The sequence below is a fragment of the Mauremys reevesii genome, linkage group 15 (assembly GCF_016161935.1).
Source record: "Mauremys reevesii isolate NIE-2019 linkage group 15, ASM1616193v1, whole genome shotgun sequence".
NCBI classification, from domain to species: domain Eukaryota; kingdom Metazoa; phylum Chordata; order Testudines; family Geoemydidae; genus Mauremys; species Mauremys reevesii.
In genome coordinates this window covers 42,024,146-42,039,551 of record NC_052637.1, presented here as the reverse complement: position 1 = coordinate 42,039,551, position 15,406 = coordinate 42,024,146, and the positions used below count along the sequence as shown (strand labels likewise).

General features: G+C 62.9%; 1 protein-coding gene across 1 annotated transcript; it reads right to left on the bottom strand.

Annotated features, from left to right (window-relative positions):
- Nucleotides 1–38: 38 nt before the first annotated feature.
- GPRC5C (G protein-coupled receptor class C group 5 member C) lies at nucleotides 39–11,892 on the bottom strand. The gene is made up of 5 exons (XM_039500784.1): nucleotides 11,732–11,892; nucleotides 6,945–8,000; nucleotides 4,047–4,141; nucleotides 3,211–3,357; nucleotides 39–2,255 (listed from the first exon to the last, which is right to left on the bottom strand). The coding sequence occupies exons 2-5, from the start codon at nucleotides 7,957–7,959 to the stop codon at nucleotides 2,223–2,225; spliced, it is 1,290 nt and encodes a 429-aa protein (XP_039356718.1). The 5' UTR covers nucleotides 7,960–8,000; nucleotides 11,732–11,892; the 3' UTR covers nucleotides 39–2,222.
- Nucleotides 11,893–15,406: the final 3,514 nt, after the last annotated feature.

Below are 15,406 nucleotides of genomic sequence, written 5' to 3'. Positions count from 1 at the left end.
CGAGCCGGACAGGGACCAACGACTGCGCCACGTAGGAAAAACCAGCTTTATTCTGCACACGCACTGACCGAAAAAAAGCCAAAAGTCACCTGAAAAGAAAAAGGGGCAGTTCCGCGCTGGGGGAGGGGGAATAACATTCGAGTCAACAGTACGCGCGCTCCCGCACCCCTGCGCCAAAGCACCACCGCGGCTCTGGGTACCCAGCCCGGGGGAGGCTGATCCCTGTTCTCGGCGGCACTGGGGCGATCCAGGAACGCCGCTGCTGACACCAACATGGACTCGCTCCCACTGGGCGCCGGGGCGAACGAGAGCAGAATCTGGACCTTCGCGTGTCGGAGACCACAGATAGCAGAGGGCCTGGCCACGCCCACATGGTATAGGCCACGCCCCCCATAAAATATATTTGCTTAAAAACCAAATGCTCTTACAGCCCCTGTAGGAAGGCCCTGAGGGCCTGGAGAAGAGGCCAAGGGTTGTTCAGAGGGGGGAGGGGAACCAGGCTGTCAAGAACCCGGGACAGCCCTGGATCTCTGTCTTTCCCCACCCAGTCTCCTCCCCTTCCCCCACACCACGGCCTGTTCCTTGCCTCTGAGCTCACTCTGCGCCAGGAGATCACTTGCCCTCTCCGCAGCCGGCGGCACGGGAAGGGGATCAGTGCCATCATCCCCACTTGGCAGATGGGGGAAACTGAGGCACAGCAGGAGTCAGGGCTGGGGTGAGAGCTGCGGTGCGGCTGGCTCCCCGGCCTGCATTCTGACCCCAGCCCCACACGGCTCCACGCCTATGGTGGAGCAGGGGAGGGATCCCGGGACAGCTGAAGCCAAGAGGAAGCCCTGGGAGACCATGGCAGGTCTCAGAGCAGCTGGCTGGCAGTGCAGGATGGTCACAGGGTGGGAGGGGGACAGGACCCCAACCCCAGTTCTGCTCCACCTGCACATCCACACGAGTGGGCTGCCAGGATTTGCTGCCCCTGCCCCCAGCTCCCCACACAGCACGCACCCGGCTGCAGCAGCTGCCCCAAGAGCCACCACACATGTGCATGGGCCCTTGCTGCCGTTCCATGGATCCTGCTGCTGGCACCCCTCTGCACCCGGCTGGGGAGACCCCCAGTCTGAGCACCGCGGGGCTGGGGCAGGAGAACAGACAGCCGTTGCTGCAGAAGGGTCAGCCTTTGCTGACAGGTCCCATGCAGCAGATCCGTGAGCAAACCCCTCTATGCCCCTCGCTCTCCAAACCCAGGACGGAGACGCCCAGGAGAAAGCACCGTGAGGTCTCCCATGTCAGCTGGGGGCTGACTGAGAAGGCGTCTCAGAGCCAGGCAGCGACCCAGCCAGAACCTGCGCTCTCCCGGCCAAGACGCGGTGGGGAAGATACCACACGGGCTTTGCAACAGGAAGGAATGGACCCCAGGGCAGGGCCTGTGGAGGACGCCAGTCCTGGGACCCGGGTTCTTGCATGCTGGGCTGAATGGGCGTGGCTCGAGGGCAGGGAACGCCACGCAGCCCCTGGAGGGACCCACATCAAGGGAAACAACCGGGGAGATCTGTGTGGCTCTGTCCCAGGCAGGTCCCAGCCGAGACCTGCTCAGCTGGGCTCCCTGCAAGCGGAGGCTCCGTCACACAGGTGCTTGCCGGTCTCCCACATGAAGCTACGGCCTTCGACGCCTGCAGCCGCCCTCTGGCTGCAGCCACTTGTGGGTGGTTCTCCTGCATCCGGACACCGAAGGGCAGATTGTCCTGGGGCTTCAGGAGGGGACAGGGAGCCAATCAACGGAGCCAGCGGGGAACGTGGGCGCTGCAGCAAAGCTAACATGGCTCATGCAGCCGAGAGGCGATTCCCACGGGGACTTACCGCTGCCAGGAGGGACCCCGGGGCCGTTCCCACGATCAGGACCCAACCTCAGCAGCCCCTGGAGCAGCCCAGCCCATAGGCAGCCTGTGCAGTCCAGCAGCCCCAGCAGGAGGATCCATAGCACAGCGGGGCTGAGGGCCAAGCAGTGTTTAGCAGAGTTTCTGGGTCCCCTCTGGGGACGGCTGGGTGGGGAAGAAGCTGGATTCTCTCTCCTCTCCTGGGCGTTGACCTGCCCTGCAGGGGGCTCTAGGATCAGTTCCCGTCGTTGGCCTTGGCTTGACTGTCCAGGGGTGGGGAAGGAGCCAGGTTCCCTCTTTGGAGGACGGGGATCGCCGGTGTTTCTAGAGCAGCAGGAGCCAGGGCAGGGATCTCTACCACCGGCTCTTGCTGTATGGAGAGGGAGCCTAAAGCAGAGAGACAGAGATCAGGACCCTGCCGCTACGAGGCAGAGCCGTATCTTAGAGCTGGAATTCCCCTGGACATGGCCAAGCTGGAGTCAGCAGGGGTTTGCCCACAGGCCTCTCACTTTGTCACACGCCCAAGTCTGGGCCTTGGTTGAAATAAACAAACCGATTGTTCTGACAATCTAGAAATGAGCCAGTTCCTGCCCGGGACAGGTCAGACCCCACCAGAAAGGCAGCGGTGAGAACCCCGCGATGCCAAGGAGGCAGCTGGAGAATAGTGCGTTCCAGTCGTGCGAGGGCTTGGCGGTGTTTCGTCTGAAGGGTGGATTTCCGGGAGAGGCCTGGACACACAAACCTTCGGCTCGCTGCATTCAGAGAGCGGGGAACAGCCCACCTCCACTGGCAGGGACGGGCTAGCATTAAAGCCAGGGCCTGGGAGCCAGGACTCCTGGGTTCTATTCCAGCCCTGCTACCACTTGCAGTGAGGAGGTGGGCAAGGCCTGTTGCCTCAGTTTCTGCATCGGAAACACCAGTCCTGACCCCTGGGAAATCTCATCCCCCACTGTGGAAGGAGGGTTTTTATTCCCAGACCTGCCACTGAGGTCCTAGACCCTTCGAATGAAGCACGATCGATTTCTGATCCCTGCAGCTCCCCAGGCCAGCTGGGAAGGCTGGAGTTAACAAGAGGATGCAAGAACGACAGGTCCTAGAAGCAATACAATCCCTTCGACTTACACGCAGGAGGCATTCCCACCAGGAGGTTTCCAAACACCTTCACAAAGCGGGGTGGCTGTTTAATCCCTATTTAACAGGTAGGGAAACTGAGGCACAGAGTGCGACGGTCCCATAGGGAGACAGTGGCAGTAGAATCAAAGCTCGCCCCCCGATTCCCAGCTCCCCCTGCTGTAACCACTCGTCATGCTGCCTCGTGACACAGCTGCACATTATCACAGACCTGGACGCCCTTGCCATCCTTCTGGGCTGCTGCATGCCAGCTCTGTGCCGCGTAGGCATCTTCTGCGCGCAGGGTGGAGCTGGCACTGCTGATCATCTGGCTGTTGGCGGTGGCCCGGGGGAGAACGATGCTGTAGTTGTCTTCAGACTGGAAACAGAACAAGTGAGGGCAGGGTTGAGAAGAGACATGGCTGGCACTTTGGAGTGGCCTTCCTACCCCCCAGCTCTCCTGGGCTTGCCACCCCAGCGCCCAGCCACGTCCCTGCAGGGAGGGGCTCTCCAGGCACCAACAGGCCATTCAAATCAGCTCTCACAGGCTAGGTAGAAAGTGCCCGGCCTGTCCACCCACCTCCCTCATGTGCAACGGGGCCAGGGGTGCCCAGGCAGAGAGCACCCGTGCAACCCGCCCCCAGCCCAACCCTGCCAGGCTGCACCCTAAGGTGACTGGAATCTGGAGCAGCTCACAGCAGGGTGCTGGGGACCGGCCCCTTGCTCAGCTCACTCCCGTAACACAACCGAGATCAGGCCCCACCGTGCCAGGCACTGCAGACAGCGCGTGGGAGACGATCCCTGCCCAGGCGGCTTCACAGGCTGAACAGACCAGACAGGCAGAGGGCGGGAGGGGAAACTGAGGCCCAGAGGGCGGAGCGACTTGCCCAAGGCAGCTCAGCAGGCTAGCAGCAGAGCCGGGGATGGAACATACCCCCCCCGGCGCCATGCCTCGATCGGCCACAGCCTTGTGTCCTGGCCGGAGAGCGGGCCCTGTGCTGGGACATTATCCCGTCCTGGCAAGCGGCCGCCAGTGGGGAGAACACACACACTCCCGGTCTGACTTACGGGCCCTTTGTGCATCAGAGCCATCTCCGTGGGCTGGAATACGCTCGTCACCAGCTGCCCGTTGTACCCGCTATACGGTGACACCGGTTTCTTGGCTGAAAAGAGAAAAAGCACCGGGCCGTGCTCAGAGGTGGGTTCAGATTTACTGGGGCTCTGGGCACAAAGAACATTTGGGCCCCCTGCATGCCGGGGGCAGAAGTGCTGGGCCAGGGGGCCCACGCGCACCCACTTTAACACGGCATAGTCGCCTCGGGCAGGCGCGGAGCAGTGGCGGCAGGGGAGCTGATCCAGCCTCTTCCCAGGGGGGCAGGGACATGGGTCAGGGGCTGTTCTCAGGGCTCCCCATGGCAACTTTTACCACTGCCCAGCTCCAGCTTCTGGCCTGGCCAGGGGCTGGGGCCCTGGGGAAGAGGAGGAGCAGGGGATGGGGTCACAGCTCGGGCACCAGTGCCGCCCCCCCACTTCTACAAGGGTCTGGCACTCCTGGGGCCCCCAAAGTGGCCGGGGCTCCTGGGCACAGGACCCAGGGGCCCGTGCATTAACTGCCCACTGGCCACGCTGAAAGGGAGTAGACAGACTTCTCTCTGGAGGGCAGGAACCTCCTGGCTGGACACCGGCACCGATGGCTGCGGTCTGACACAAGCCCACTGAAATCAATGGGAGCTGGTCCCTGAGATCAGCAGGCTTGACGAAGATGGAGCCGGGATGTGCAGTTTTTCACGCTGCCTTAACAAGCGGGCAACCTTCCAGCGCTGCGCGGGCAGGTGGCAGCACTCGGGAGGCGACGTACAGACCGTTGAGTCACAGAATCACACAGACCTGGGGCTTGGGAATCAGCCAGTCCAGCCCCCGCAGCAGGCAAACCTAGACCACCCCAGCCCAGGGCACCGGCTGGCTCAGGCCTGCTCCACACGCTGGTAGAGCCACGTCAGCTATAGTTACTCCAGTACAACCCCAGGTGGGGCCACACTTACGCGGTGCTCAAGGGGCCTTATGCTGGGATGTTTTAGGGTTATACGACGGGCCTGCCTGCGACACAGGAACTGGACTCAGGGACCCGTTACTCCCATGTTCCTATCTTATTCCCCAGCGTGCACAGGAATAAGCTATCCTGGTGCCAGCACCTGTGTCCCGGTCTGACTGCGGCCCCTCTGGGAGGACTGTGCCGCTCTCCCGAGACCGGGGTCGTTAGCGGGTCCAACGTGCGTGCGCAGATCAGCCTTCCAGAGCAGAAGGCGGCTGTGGAGCAAGGATCTGTTTATGGCACAGCACGAACAAGCAGGTTTTAATGAGCTAACTCACAAGAGGTCCTGCCCCCAGGGGCGAGCAGCTGGGGGCTGGAGGCAAGGCTTGCTTGGCCCCAGTCCCAGCAGCAATTCAGTCACACGCAGGCTTATCCAATCGGCGCCAGCCCATGTTATTTACGCGTGAGCAATGGTTTGTTATCGTAGGGTCACCTGGGAGCTCTGGCCTGCGCACGCTGGCTGGTTGGGGGGGGCTGCGCCTGTGTGGCGAACACAAGCGTGTTATTGTAGGGTGGCTTGTGAGCCCTCGGTTACACGTGCTGCTTTGTTCTTGTCTGGCTTCTCAATGGAGCTGGGGCACCGCACAGGTTTGTTATTGCAGATCGTAGCGGGGGGGCGCGGGGGGGGGGGACCAGCAGCTACACTTTCTCTTAGTGGAGGAAAAGCCCGTGAAGAGCGCTGTGCTCTTGGCAACAGGCACAAGGAAGAAAAGGGTTGGGCTCCCCCAGCTGTAAACGTCCCAGGCCAGCACGCAGCCTGCGTGTTTCCAGAACGACAACAATCCAAGTCATTATTTCAGCCGGTCCAGGTTGGTACTGAGCAGATATCGGGCTGTTCCCTCACCAGATCCAAGCGCGTAGGTGGTCTCTGTCCAGGTCCTGCTGGATGGACCGTGTCACAACAAACCTTCCCACCAGGGCAGGCTGCCTGGCTGACAACTCCCTCCCCGGAGCCATGCTCTGTGCTCCACAAAGGGGGGTTTGTATCGCTGCAGCAACCGGGCCCCTGTCAGCACCAGGGCTCCGCGGCGCTGGGCGCTGCCCCCACACAGGGCCCTGCCCCAGAGAGCTCAGCGCCTAACACACCACGACACTACCTGAGGGGAAGAGGCAAGAAGGGGCGAGGTGGCCAGAGGGGAGCAGGGAGAGAGAGGGGCAGCTGCCATGGGCGCAGCCTGGAGCTGCTGGGTCACACAATTACAGGACATAAACAAACAAGTTTGATCTCAGCCACCCCCCCAGGCACTGGCCTTGCCACCCTCAGCGGGGGTAACATCAGACACGTGGGTATAATGCCAGACAGAAACCCTCCCCGTGCACCGGGGCCGGTGGCTCCAGTTCCCTGCCAAAGCCACGGCTCACAGCCTGCTCTGTCCACGGTATGGGCCAGCTCTGTCAGCAGCAGCCGCCCGAACACCACTGCTCCCTGGCACCGTCCCAAATATTTGACTGAATGGAGATGGGGGAGGAGGGTCCCTCAATGGAAGCCGTCCTGGGTCACAAAGGGCTCAATCCTGCACGGCGCTGAGCTCCCCCAAGAGGTGCTATTCAGCCAGCTCCCGTGGAAGTCAGGCAAGCGGAGGCTGCTCAGAGCCATGCAGGGCTGGGCTCAGGGAACAGCTCACAGGCCGGTCCCCTGGCCCGAGGTTCGGCTCCCATAGGACGGTGCTGTTGGGCAGCTCCCGGAACGCACGCCCGTGTGCACACGAAGGACGGACCCTGAGTCAGCTGGAATTTGCCGTGACAGGGGAACCACCACCACCACACCCCAGCACAAGCCCCCTCTGCAGAGGGACGTACAATCACCCAGAGCCACAGCTGCCTCTCCCACCCCAGTGCCTGTGCCCCCCTTGGCCAGGGGCTCTCCTGCCTACCTGAGGAGGGTTCCTCCATGGAGAAGGCCTTGTTCTCCACAAACATGCTCTGGGACTTCTGCTCCTTCAAGATGGTCTCGTAGCCCACGCCCCTGGTCGGGTACATGTCGTTCTCGTAGGCCTGCTCTGGGGCCGGCCGCGTCACGTGGGAGACCTCAGGGATGATGTAGAAGATGATGAAGACGCAGGCATTGGCCACCAAAGCAATGGCCAGCGTGGGGTCGTCCCAGGCCGGGCCCCCACTCTGCTGGTTCCCGTAGAGGTACATGATGATCCAGACCACCCAGATGGTCATAGACAGGGAGGTGGTGAGGAGGATGAAGACGACGTGCTTCCTCCAGTGCTTGTAGCGGCCACACAGGGCGGGCCAGGCAGCGGCGAAGGCGGCCAGCAGGAGGAACATGACGAAGATGAGTGCCATGACGAAGTCCTTGTTGGCCACGGCACAGGGGTCCTGGGAGGGGCCGTCGCTCCTCACCAGGGTGATGAGCAGCCACTCGGTGTTGATGATCACCTCCACCAGAGCCAGCAGCAAGGCCACGCCGAAGGTCACCCAGCCCTGCAGCCCATGGTTCCTCCTGGCCAGGAAGTTAAGGGTGAGGGCATGGGCCACCAGGCAGGAGAAGCAGATCGCAAAGAGGACCCCAAAGAGGAAGCGCCGCGAGGTGCAGGTGGAGAAGTTTCGCTTGACGATGAAGTCGAAGGTCAGGCAGAAGAGGCCAAACGTGCCCAGGAGGAAGAACGTCTGAGTCCCCACCAGGCTCTTTTTCCTGGGGTCCTGCACGAAGGGCAGGCTGGCCACCAGGATGATGGTGAGCACGAAGCTGCTCACTGCCCCGAAGCTGGCCACCGCCTCCAGCACGATGCCCCAGGCCGCCGACAGGTCGCAGAGGTTGTAGTACAGCCAGGGCAGGTCCGTGCCGCACCCAGACGGAGGGGGCTCCTGAGCTCGGCACACGGGGAAAAGGCTCAGCGGGAGCCACACGGACATCAGCAGGAACCAGGGCGTGGCCATCCTGGGCTGTCACCAAGGCACCGGGCGGGTTCCCAAGCAGCCTGTAAAAATTGGACAGATCGAGAAACGAGGTTGGTAACCTGAGAAAACAATTCATCAGCCCTGGAGATCAGGACCCCCCAGGGGTGTGGGCCTGGGAGCCAGGCTGGAATCTCACCAGCTCACAGCTGGCTGCTCCAGCTGCTGACGCCTGCCCCGGGCTGCTGCTCAGCCTTTCACCATGGCCTGCTGCAACTTTCCCAGGCTCTCGGGGGGTCGTCTCCCTCTACCTGCCAGGAACACCTGGTTCTTCCAGCCACTGAGCCCCGGCCTCCCTCACCTGCACGCAGTGCTTTCTCTAGCGTGTCCTGCAGGCCCAGGCCCAGAGCTACCCGACTGCACCTTCGCCTCAAACTGCCTCGGCCCTTCCTGCCCAAATCCTTAGCCCTTCTCTGCCACTCGCTCTGGTTTTGGCAGACTCTGTATCCCAGGGATTCACACACTCCCCCACCCCCAGCTCCTCTCCACCCCGGCCCTGCAATGTCACCGCTGGACTCTTCAAAATCAAGAGCCGTGACTTTAATCCAATTGGCTACTTTGCCGCCCTGCCCCTCCCGTCCATCCCGTCCCGTCCCACTGGAAGTTCCAGCTAGCTGGGCTGCTACCGTGGCCGGTTTGCACCACCTAGTTAAGGCTCCTGGGTTTGCACCTTGCTCCTCCTCCATGTGACTTGGCAACTGTGGCCCCCTCCTAAGTAGGGTGACCAGATGTCCCGATTTTATAGGGACAGTCCCGATTTTGGGGGTATTTTTCTTATATAGGCTCCTATTACCCCCCACCCCCGTCCCGATGTTTCACACTTGCTGTCTGGTCTCCCTACTCCAAAGCTAAGTAGGGCTGGCCCAGGCCAGTGCCCGGCTAGGAGAGAGTCAGCAGAGAACCCTGGCGCTAGGAGTGCGGAAGCGCAGTTGTTTGGGTGAGATCGCTTGGGATCACTGAAGATCACACAGCCTGGACGTCCTGGCCAAATCCCAGGCTAGGGGACTGCATCCTTCCTAAATCCCTCCCACCCCCCATCCACCCGGACGTGTCCTAAACGGGCCGAAGGGCTGCGGTGTATTGTTAAACGGCTGCTCTGGCTCCTCCCCAGAGGTGGCTGTGAATGATGGATTCATTCTCGTCCGTCCAGCTTTCCCTGTTATCGTACGGAGTCCGCGGGGGACGTTGCTTTATCCTCTCCCAGAGGAGGAAAGTGAAGCCTGCGGGGGCTGGAGGAATCCAAGGCCCCAGAGGGAGACCAGAGTACTCGGGAGGTCCTGGTCCCCGTCCCCAGGCTTGTGCTCTGACTGGTTCGCTGTCGGGACACACGGGGAAGTACTGGGGAGTCGGACTGAGCCGTCCCTTCCCCAGGCAGCAGCTACGGAGCCTTTCCTATTAGGGAGGAACAGGAGCCGCACTTAACCCTTTACCCCACAGGACAGAAAGGTCCCCTCGCTGTCCCTTGTCTCCCTGCAGGCCAAACCCAGGCCCGGGGTCAGTCACGGGCCTTGCCCCTGCTTAGGCCAATGTTTGCCCCACGTACGTCAGCCTGGCTTAGAATTTCCTACGGCTCGGATGCCCACACGCTCCAGGAGCTGCTTTGGCTTAGTCTAGGCTGATGCCATTTTTCTGGAGACCTTTACAAGCAGCCTGTTGTGTCCAGGGAGGGGGGAGCAAGGACAGAGCCTTATGGGAGAAGGATCCGGCCTGCAGAACAGGGCACGTGGTTACTAGTGGGCTCCACACGGGCCGGTTCAGACCCGCTTCCTGCTTCCACCCTGCACCCAGCCCACAGGGAGATTTTCTTACCCCTCTAGTACATTTCAGGTCCCTTCCTCCACTAGCTGGTTCCTCCTTCCACCCATCCCCATCCCTCTCTCCCCCGCTCGCTCTGTGAGGCTCTGCACGAAGGACACCAAGTCAGAGCAGGTCACATTTCCTTGTGCTTAGCACAAACCAGCCACAGGCAAACGGCTCTTTGAGGTTTCACAGCAGAATCGAGCCACAGAACGTGTGCGGTGAAACAAGCCTGACCCAGGCTCTGCGAGCAGCTCCCCCTCTCTGGTTCCAGGCGCCTCGCTCTCACACAGGAGCCAGGCAGCATTTCAGTCTCCCATCCCCTCCCCGGGGGGCTGGCTGGGGCCACCGCATCCATCCTGGATTGCCTGGGTCTGGCCATGGGGTGGGGTGCGTGTGTATATGACAGAGGAAAGATGGGGAGAAGAGAACCATGTCCCCTCCTCTCCCCATAAAACACCTACTGGGACAGAGCCAAGGCTTCCCTCCGCCCAGCACGTCCCTTTTCAGGGTGTGTCTGTGTCACTCCGCTTCTGATACAGCTGGGGAAACTGAGGGCCAAACAGGATAAGCCACTCACTCAAGTCACACAACAAGTCTGTGGAATAGAACCCAGGAGTCCTGTCTCCCCACCCCCCTGCTCTCACCCACCAGCCCCCGCTCCCACTCCCCTCCCAGAGCCAGGAATAGAGCTCAGGAGCCCAGAGCCCCAACCCCCCCCTCTAACCCACTAGCCCCCACTCTCCTCCCAGAACTGGGAATGGAACCCAGGAGTCCTGTTTCCCAGCCTCCCCACTTCTAACCCACTAACAACCCACTCTCCATCCGGAGCCGGGGATAGAACCCAGGAGTCCCGGCTCCCAGCCCCCACTCTTCACCCAGAGCCGGGGATAGAACCCAGGAGTCCTGGCTCCCAGCCCCCCACTCTTCACCCAGAGCTGGGGACAGAACCCAGGAGTCCGGGCTCCCAGCCCTCACTCTCCACCCAGAGCCGTCGACAGAACCCAGGGGTCCCGCCTCCCAGCCCCTACTCTTCACCCAGAGCCGGGGATAGAACCCAGGAGCCCCGGCTCCCAGCCCCCCCACTCTTCACCCAGAGCCGCGGATAGAACCCAGGAGCCCCGGCTCCCAGCCCCCCACTCTTCACCCAGAGCCGGGGATAGAACCCAGGAGCCCCGGCTCCCAGCCCCCGACTCTTCACCCAGAGCCGGGGATAGAGCCCAGGAGTCCCGGCTCCCAGCCCCCCACTCTCCACCCAGAGCCGGGGATAGAACCAAGGGGTCCCGCCTCCCAGCCCCCACTCTTCACCCAGAGCCGGGGATAGACCCCAGCAGCCCCGGCTCCCAGCCCCCCACTCTTCACCCAGAGCCGGGGATAGAACCCAGGAGCCCCGGCTCCCAGCCCCCCACTCTTCACCCAGAGCCGGGGATAGAACCCAGGAGCCCCGGCTCCCAGCCCCCCACTCTTCACCCAGAGCCGGGGATAGCCAGAGCCGGGGATAGAGCCCAGGAGTCCCGGCTCCCAGCCCCCCACTCTCCATCCAGAGCCGGGGATAGAGCCCAGGAGTCCCGGCTCCCAGCCCCCCACTCTCCTCCCAGAGCCGGGGATAGAACCCAGGAGTCCGGGCTCCCAGCCCCCCACTCTCCTCCCAGAGCCGGGGATAGAGCCCAGGAGTCCCGGCTCCCAGCCCCCCACTCTCCTCCCAGAGCCGGGGATAGAGCCCAGGAGTCCGGGCTCCCAGCCCCCCACTCTCCTCCCAGAGCCGCCCCCGTGCCCCAGCCCCCCCCGCTTTTCCAGGCCCCGCACAAGGGACCGTCCCCAGCTCGCCCAGGCGGCCCCTGCCCGCCCGGGTCCGCGGCACTGGGGAGGGGGCTGCTCGCTTCCAGCGGGGGGACTTTGTTCGCAGCCGCCCCGCCAGCGCCCGGCAGCCGCGACCCGCTCGCCCCGGAGAACTCACGGCCGGAGATCCGGGTCCGGGGGGTTTAACGAGCCTCCGCTCCTGGGTCCTCGGCACCCCACGGCGAGGGGCGCTTGGGGCCCCGGCTCCGGGCTCCGGCTGGGGCGGGCGGGCTGGCTGCAAAGCCCCGGAGCCTGCCAACTTCTGCCGCCCAGCGGCGCCGGGGGCCGGCCGGGCTCCTACCTGGGCGGTGATCGCGGCGTGCGCGGAGCCGGGATTGGCCCGGCCCCTCGGGGAAGCGGCCCGCGCGGCGCGCTCAGCCCGGGCCCGGGGGCTGCTCGGGGCTCGCCCGCTCCGCTCCGCTCCTCCAGCCCCCGAGCCCCAACTTCCCGGCGGGCCCGGGGGAACGGGGCTTCTCCTGCCCGGAGACCGGTCCGGGGGCGGCCTGCGCCCCTGCTGGGGGTGCCTCGGGATCGCCCCCACGCAGCGCCCCCCTCCCCGGCTTCCCCCGGGGGCTGGCCACGTCACAGCCGATTAGCCCGGCCTGGGCCCGCCTTGCCCCCCACCCAAAGGGGTTTGTCTCGGGGTGGGGGGCAGAACCTGCCAGCGTCGCGTCCCAGCGGGTCCAAAGTTTCGGGGCATGTTCTGGACACACAGCAGCGGAATCCGGGGGTTGGAAATCCGCAAATGGGGAACACAGGGGGAGCCCCCCCCCGCATATGTCTAGCACCGCCACAGCAAGAGCCTTGGCACCCTGCATGACTTCTCTTCCAGACAGCCAGTGATGGGGGCGGGGGGAGAACAGGGCACAGGGCCCTGGCATGGGGTGACAACACGGGACCCTGGCACGAGGGATGGGGGAATGCAGGGCACACAGAGACACTGGTGTGTGGGGGGGGGGACTGCTATCGGAGCTATCGGGGGAATGGGGGCACACACACAACCCCTGGCACCGGGGAGATAGGAGGAGTTGCAGGGAGTCCCTGAAATAGAGGAGTAGGGGAGAGATGTACACAGTGGTGGAATGGAGGGAGCCCCCAGTACAACGCTGCCAGGAGCTGTGGGTGCCGACCACACCCCCCGGACACACCCCCCGGACAGATCCCAGGTGTATCACGCTGGGCACCCACAACCAGAAAGCATCAGCCTCCCGCATTGTCCTAGCCCCGCTCCTGTGGCTCGCTCGCTTCACTGCAATCGGCCACCGTCATCCACGGGAACCTGCAAAACGAAAGCCATGAACCTCCTCGCTGCCCATCATTTGTACCGGGCCTACAAAAACCCTCCTTTGCTCCCCCTGCAGACTGCAGCAGATGTTTACTCCCGCTATCTGCAGGCCTGCGCTGACATCGCAGTGAGGATACATGAATGGCCCAGAGAGCTGCTGTGTAAACTTTCATCTGGGATGGCAAAGGGGCTGTGCAAAGTAGGTAGATATGGCACCCGTGGAATGCAGCTGACTCTGGGGTGGAGGGCAGCAGCTATATGACTGCTGGACAGCACATCGCTGAGCGAGGGCCAGGGAGGGAAAATTTGGGGGAAAACACCAGTAAACACCCCTTGTCTTCCCCACCATGACACCGAATCGCCAGCACCGGTGAAGTGCATGGCAGTCACTTGACGGACACGGGGCCGAGTGGAGCCTGTGGGACCGACGGGGTGTGTGTGTCTCACACCTCGGCCAAGCTCAGCGGTGCGACTGTGAGCTCCTGTGACGTGGGGCGGATTTGATGGCGCCTGGGGGATGAACATGCCCTTCCCCCTCCATCCTTCTGCCCCGACAGACTCCGGCCGGCGTGGGGCAGTTCCATTGTGCAGCAGGCCCTGCATCGCTGCTGGGTTACCGGGGAGCCAGCTACCAGGCCGCTCCTCTAGTCAGCGGGTTCCTGAGGGCCTGGCTTGGCTCTGACCCCCGACTGCTGTCTCTGGGGAGGGCTCTGGGTAAGCCACGGCAACTAGGATACAGGGGCAGTGCCTGAGAAATCCCGAGGGGCCCCATGGCTCCCGATCGCAGGGGGCAGGCCCCAGCCCTGCCCTCACCTACATGGGGGAAGCGAGTGGAGCTGAGAGCAGAACAGCCCCCAGTGTTGACCCCACCTGGCCGGTGCCCGCATTGCCCTGTGGGGTGGGGACGATGCAGCTGGGGCCTCAGAGGCGATTCACCCCTCCCCCTCAGCTCCTGGGGCACAAGGGGGCAGCTCAGTGGGGCTCCAGGAGGGTCTCAGTCCCGCAGGAGTCTCCTGCTTCCCCCTTAAAGACCTCTAAGCAAAGAGGGACCGGCCAGCAGCTGGGGGCGGGGGAGGCCGCCTGGGGAGATGTAGGTTCCCCAGCATCAATAAACCACTCAGCCCCCGTGTTTGCACTCCCACCCCGGAGGTGCTGACCCCCAGGACCACGGCTTCCACATCCCTGCCAGCCTGGGTCCTGGTGACTCTGCCGTCTTAGTGCCCTGGTCTGGCATGCGGGGCAGGGTGGGATTCCTACAGGAGGTGGGGGGAGGGATGTGCCAGGGTGTCCTGGGAATGGGGTGGGAGGGGGGCACTAGGTACTAAGCAGGACATGTGCTTGGCTAACATGCAGACAAAGCCCTCAGAACCGAGGCATAACGAGCGCGACAATAGAGGAGCTAACGGGGAAGTGGGAGGGAATAGAAAGGAAATAATGTCAAATCCCCCATTATCTCACACGTCACCCACATACTCACGCGGCGACGCACAGGAGCAAGTCTCCTCGCACTGGGCTGCCAGCCCCCAGCTCAGGGTTTCGAGGTTCCCTTGCTGTAGAAGGGGCACAGGAGGCCGGAAACCAGTGCAGCTCCTGCAATGGCCTGGGTGATCTGAGTGCGGACACAGATCTGGTGGGTCCATGGCAGGAGGAAGCGTTCACCACATCATTTGTTTGAATGCAAATAGTGAGGAGCTGAGGGGCTCAGGGGTTGGGAACAGGCTGAAAGGCCTTTCACATCCAGCTAAGGGCACTCGCCTCTCGGTTGTTCCCAACTTGGGACTGTTGGGTGCAATGAGCTGTTGGGGTAGGATAACAGCCTACTGCTGCTATGCATTAATGGAGTTACCCTGATGGGTCAGGTGGTAGTAGACTCTGTGCTTCCCGTGGAAAATCCCAGGTTCAAACCCTGCTGATGATCCCAGATGGGGCGTGTTGCAAAGCTGCCATGTGAATGGGAACACCCCCGGCTCTCAGATGCACGGGAGGGGCTAATGTGTGCATTGAGCAGCGGCAGTTGGCATCCTAGCCAGCTATGCATGCAGCCTCCACTTGCTGGGCTGTGAGCGAAGAGGCCCAAGGGACCCCGGGTAGAGCTCTTTGCTACTGTCACAGGAGGCTGGGGGCTCCTGGGAGCTGGGCAATGCTTGTATGGAAAATGTCACCTGCCTGTGGAGAGCCTTTGGCAGGGCACAGGTGTAATTAGAAAAGCTGGCAGCTCTCTGCAGCGAGAGGCCAATCCAGGCAGAGCTCCTGGCGTGGGAAGAAAAGCCCGTTGTTGAAGAAAAGAGGGAGGTTTTCGAAGCCAGTACTGCTCTGCCCTGCAGTTAGCTGGGTCAGCGGTGCACGCTCAGCCCCGGGGGAAGGGAGAGGGAATCCAGAGCCATGCGAGGAACGGACCTGACGGCAGCAGAACCCAAACAACCCGAGTGCTCCCAGTCCCAGGCGGACGAGCCCCTGAGGAACAGGGGGCAGGTGGGGTGGGCGGGGCCGGGGAAGACCAGGGAGTCA

What these genes read in the sequence shown, in the direction of transcription:
- GPRC5C (XM_039500784.1), bottom strand. Translation starts at nt 7,959, where the DNA reads ATGGCCACGCCCTGGTTCCTGCTGATGTCCGTGTGGCTCCCGCTGAGC. An exon ending in CTCTGATGCACAAAGGGCCC is followed by an intron (nt 3,358 to 4,046) that starts GTAAGTCAGACC and finishes TTCTGTTTCCAG; the next exon opens with TCTGAAGACAACTACAGCAT. An exon ending in AGGATGGCAAGGGCGTCCAG is followed by an intron (nt 2,256 to 3,210) that starts GTCTGTGATAAT and finishes TCTCTGCTTTAG; the next exon opens with GCTCCCTCTCCATACAGCAA.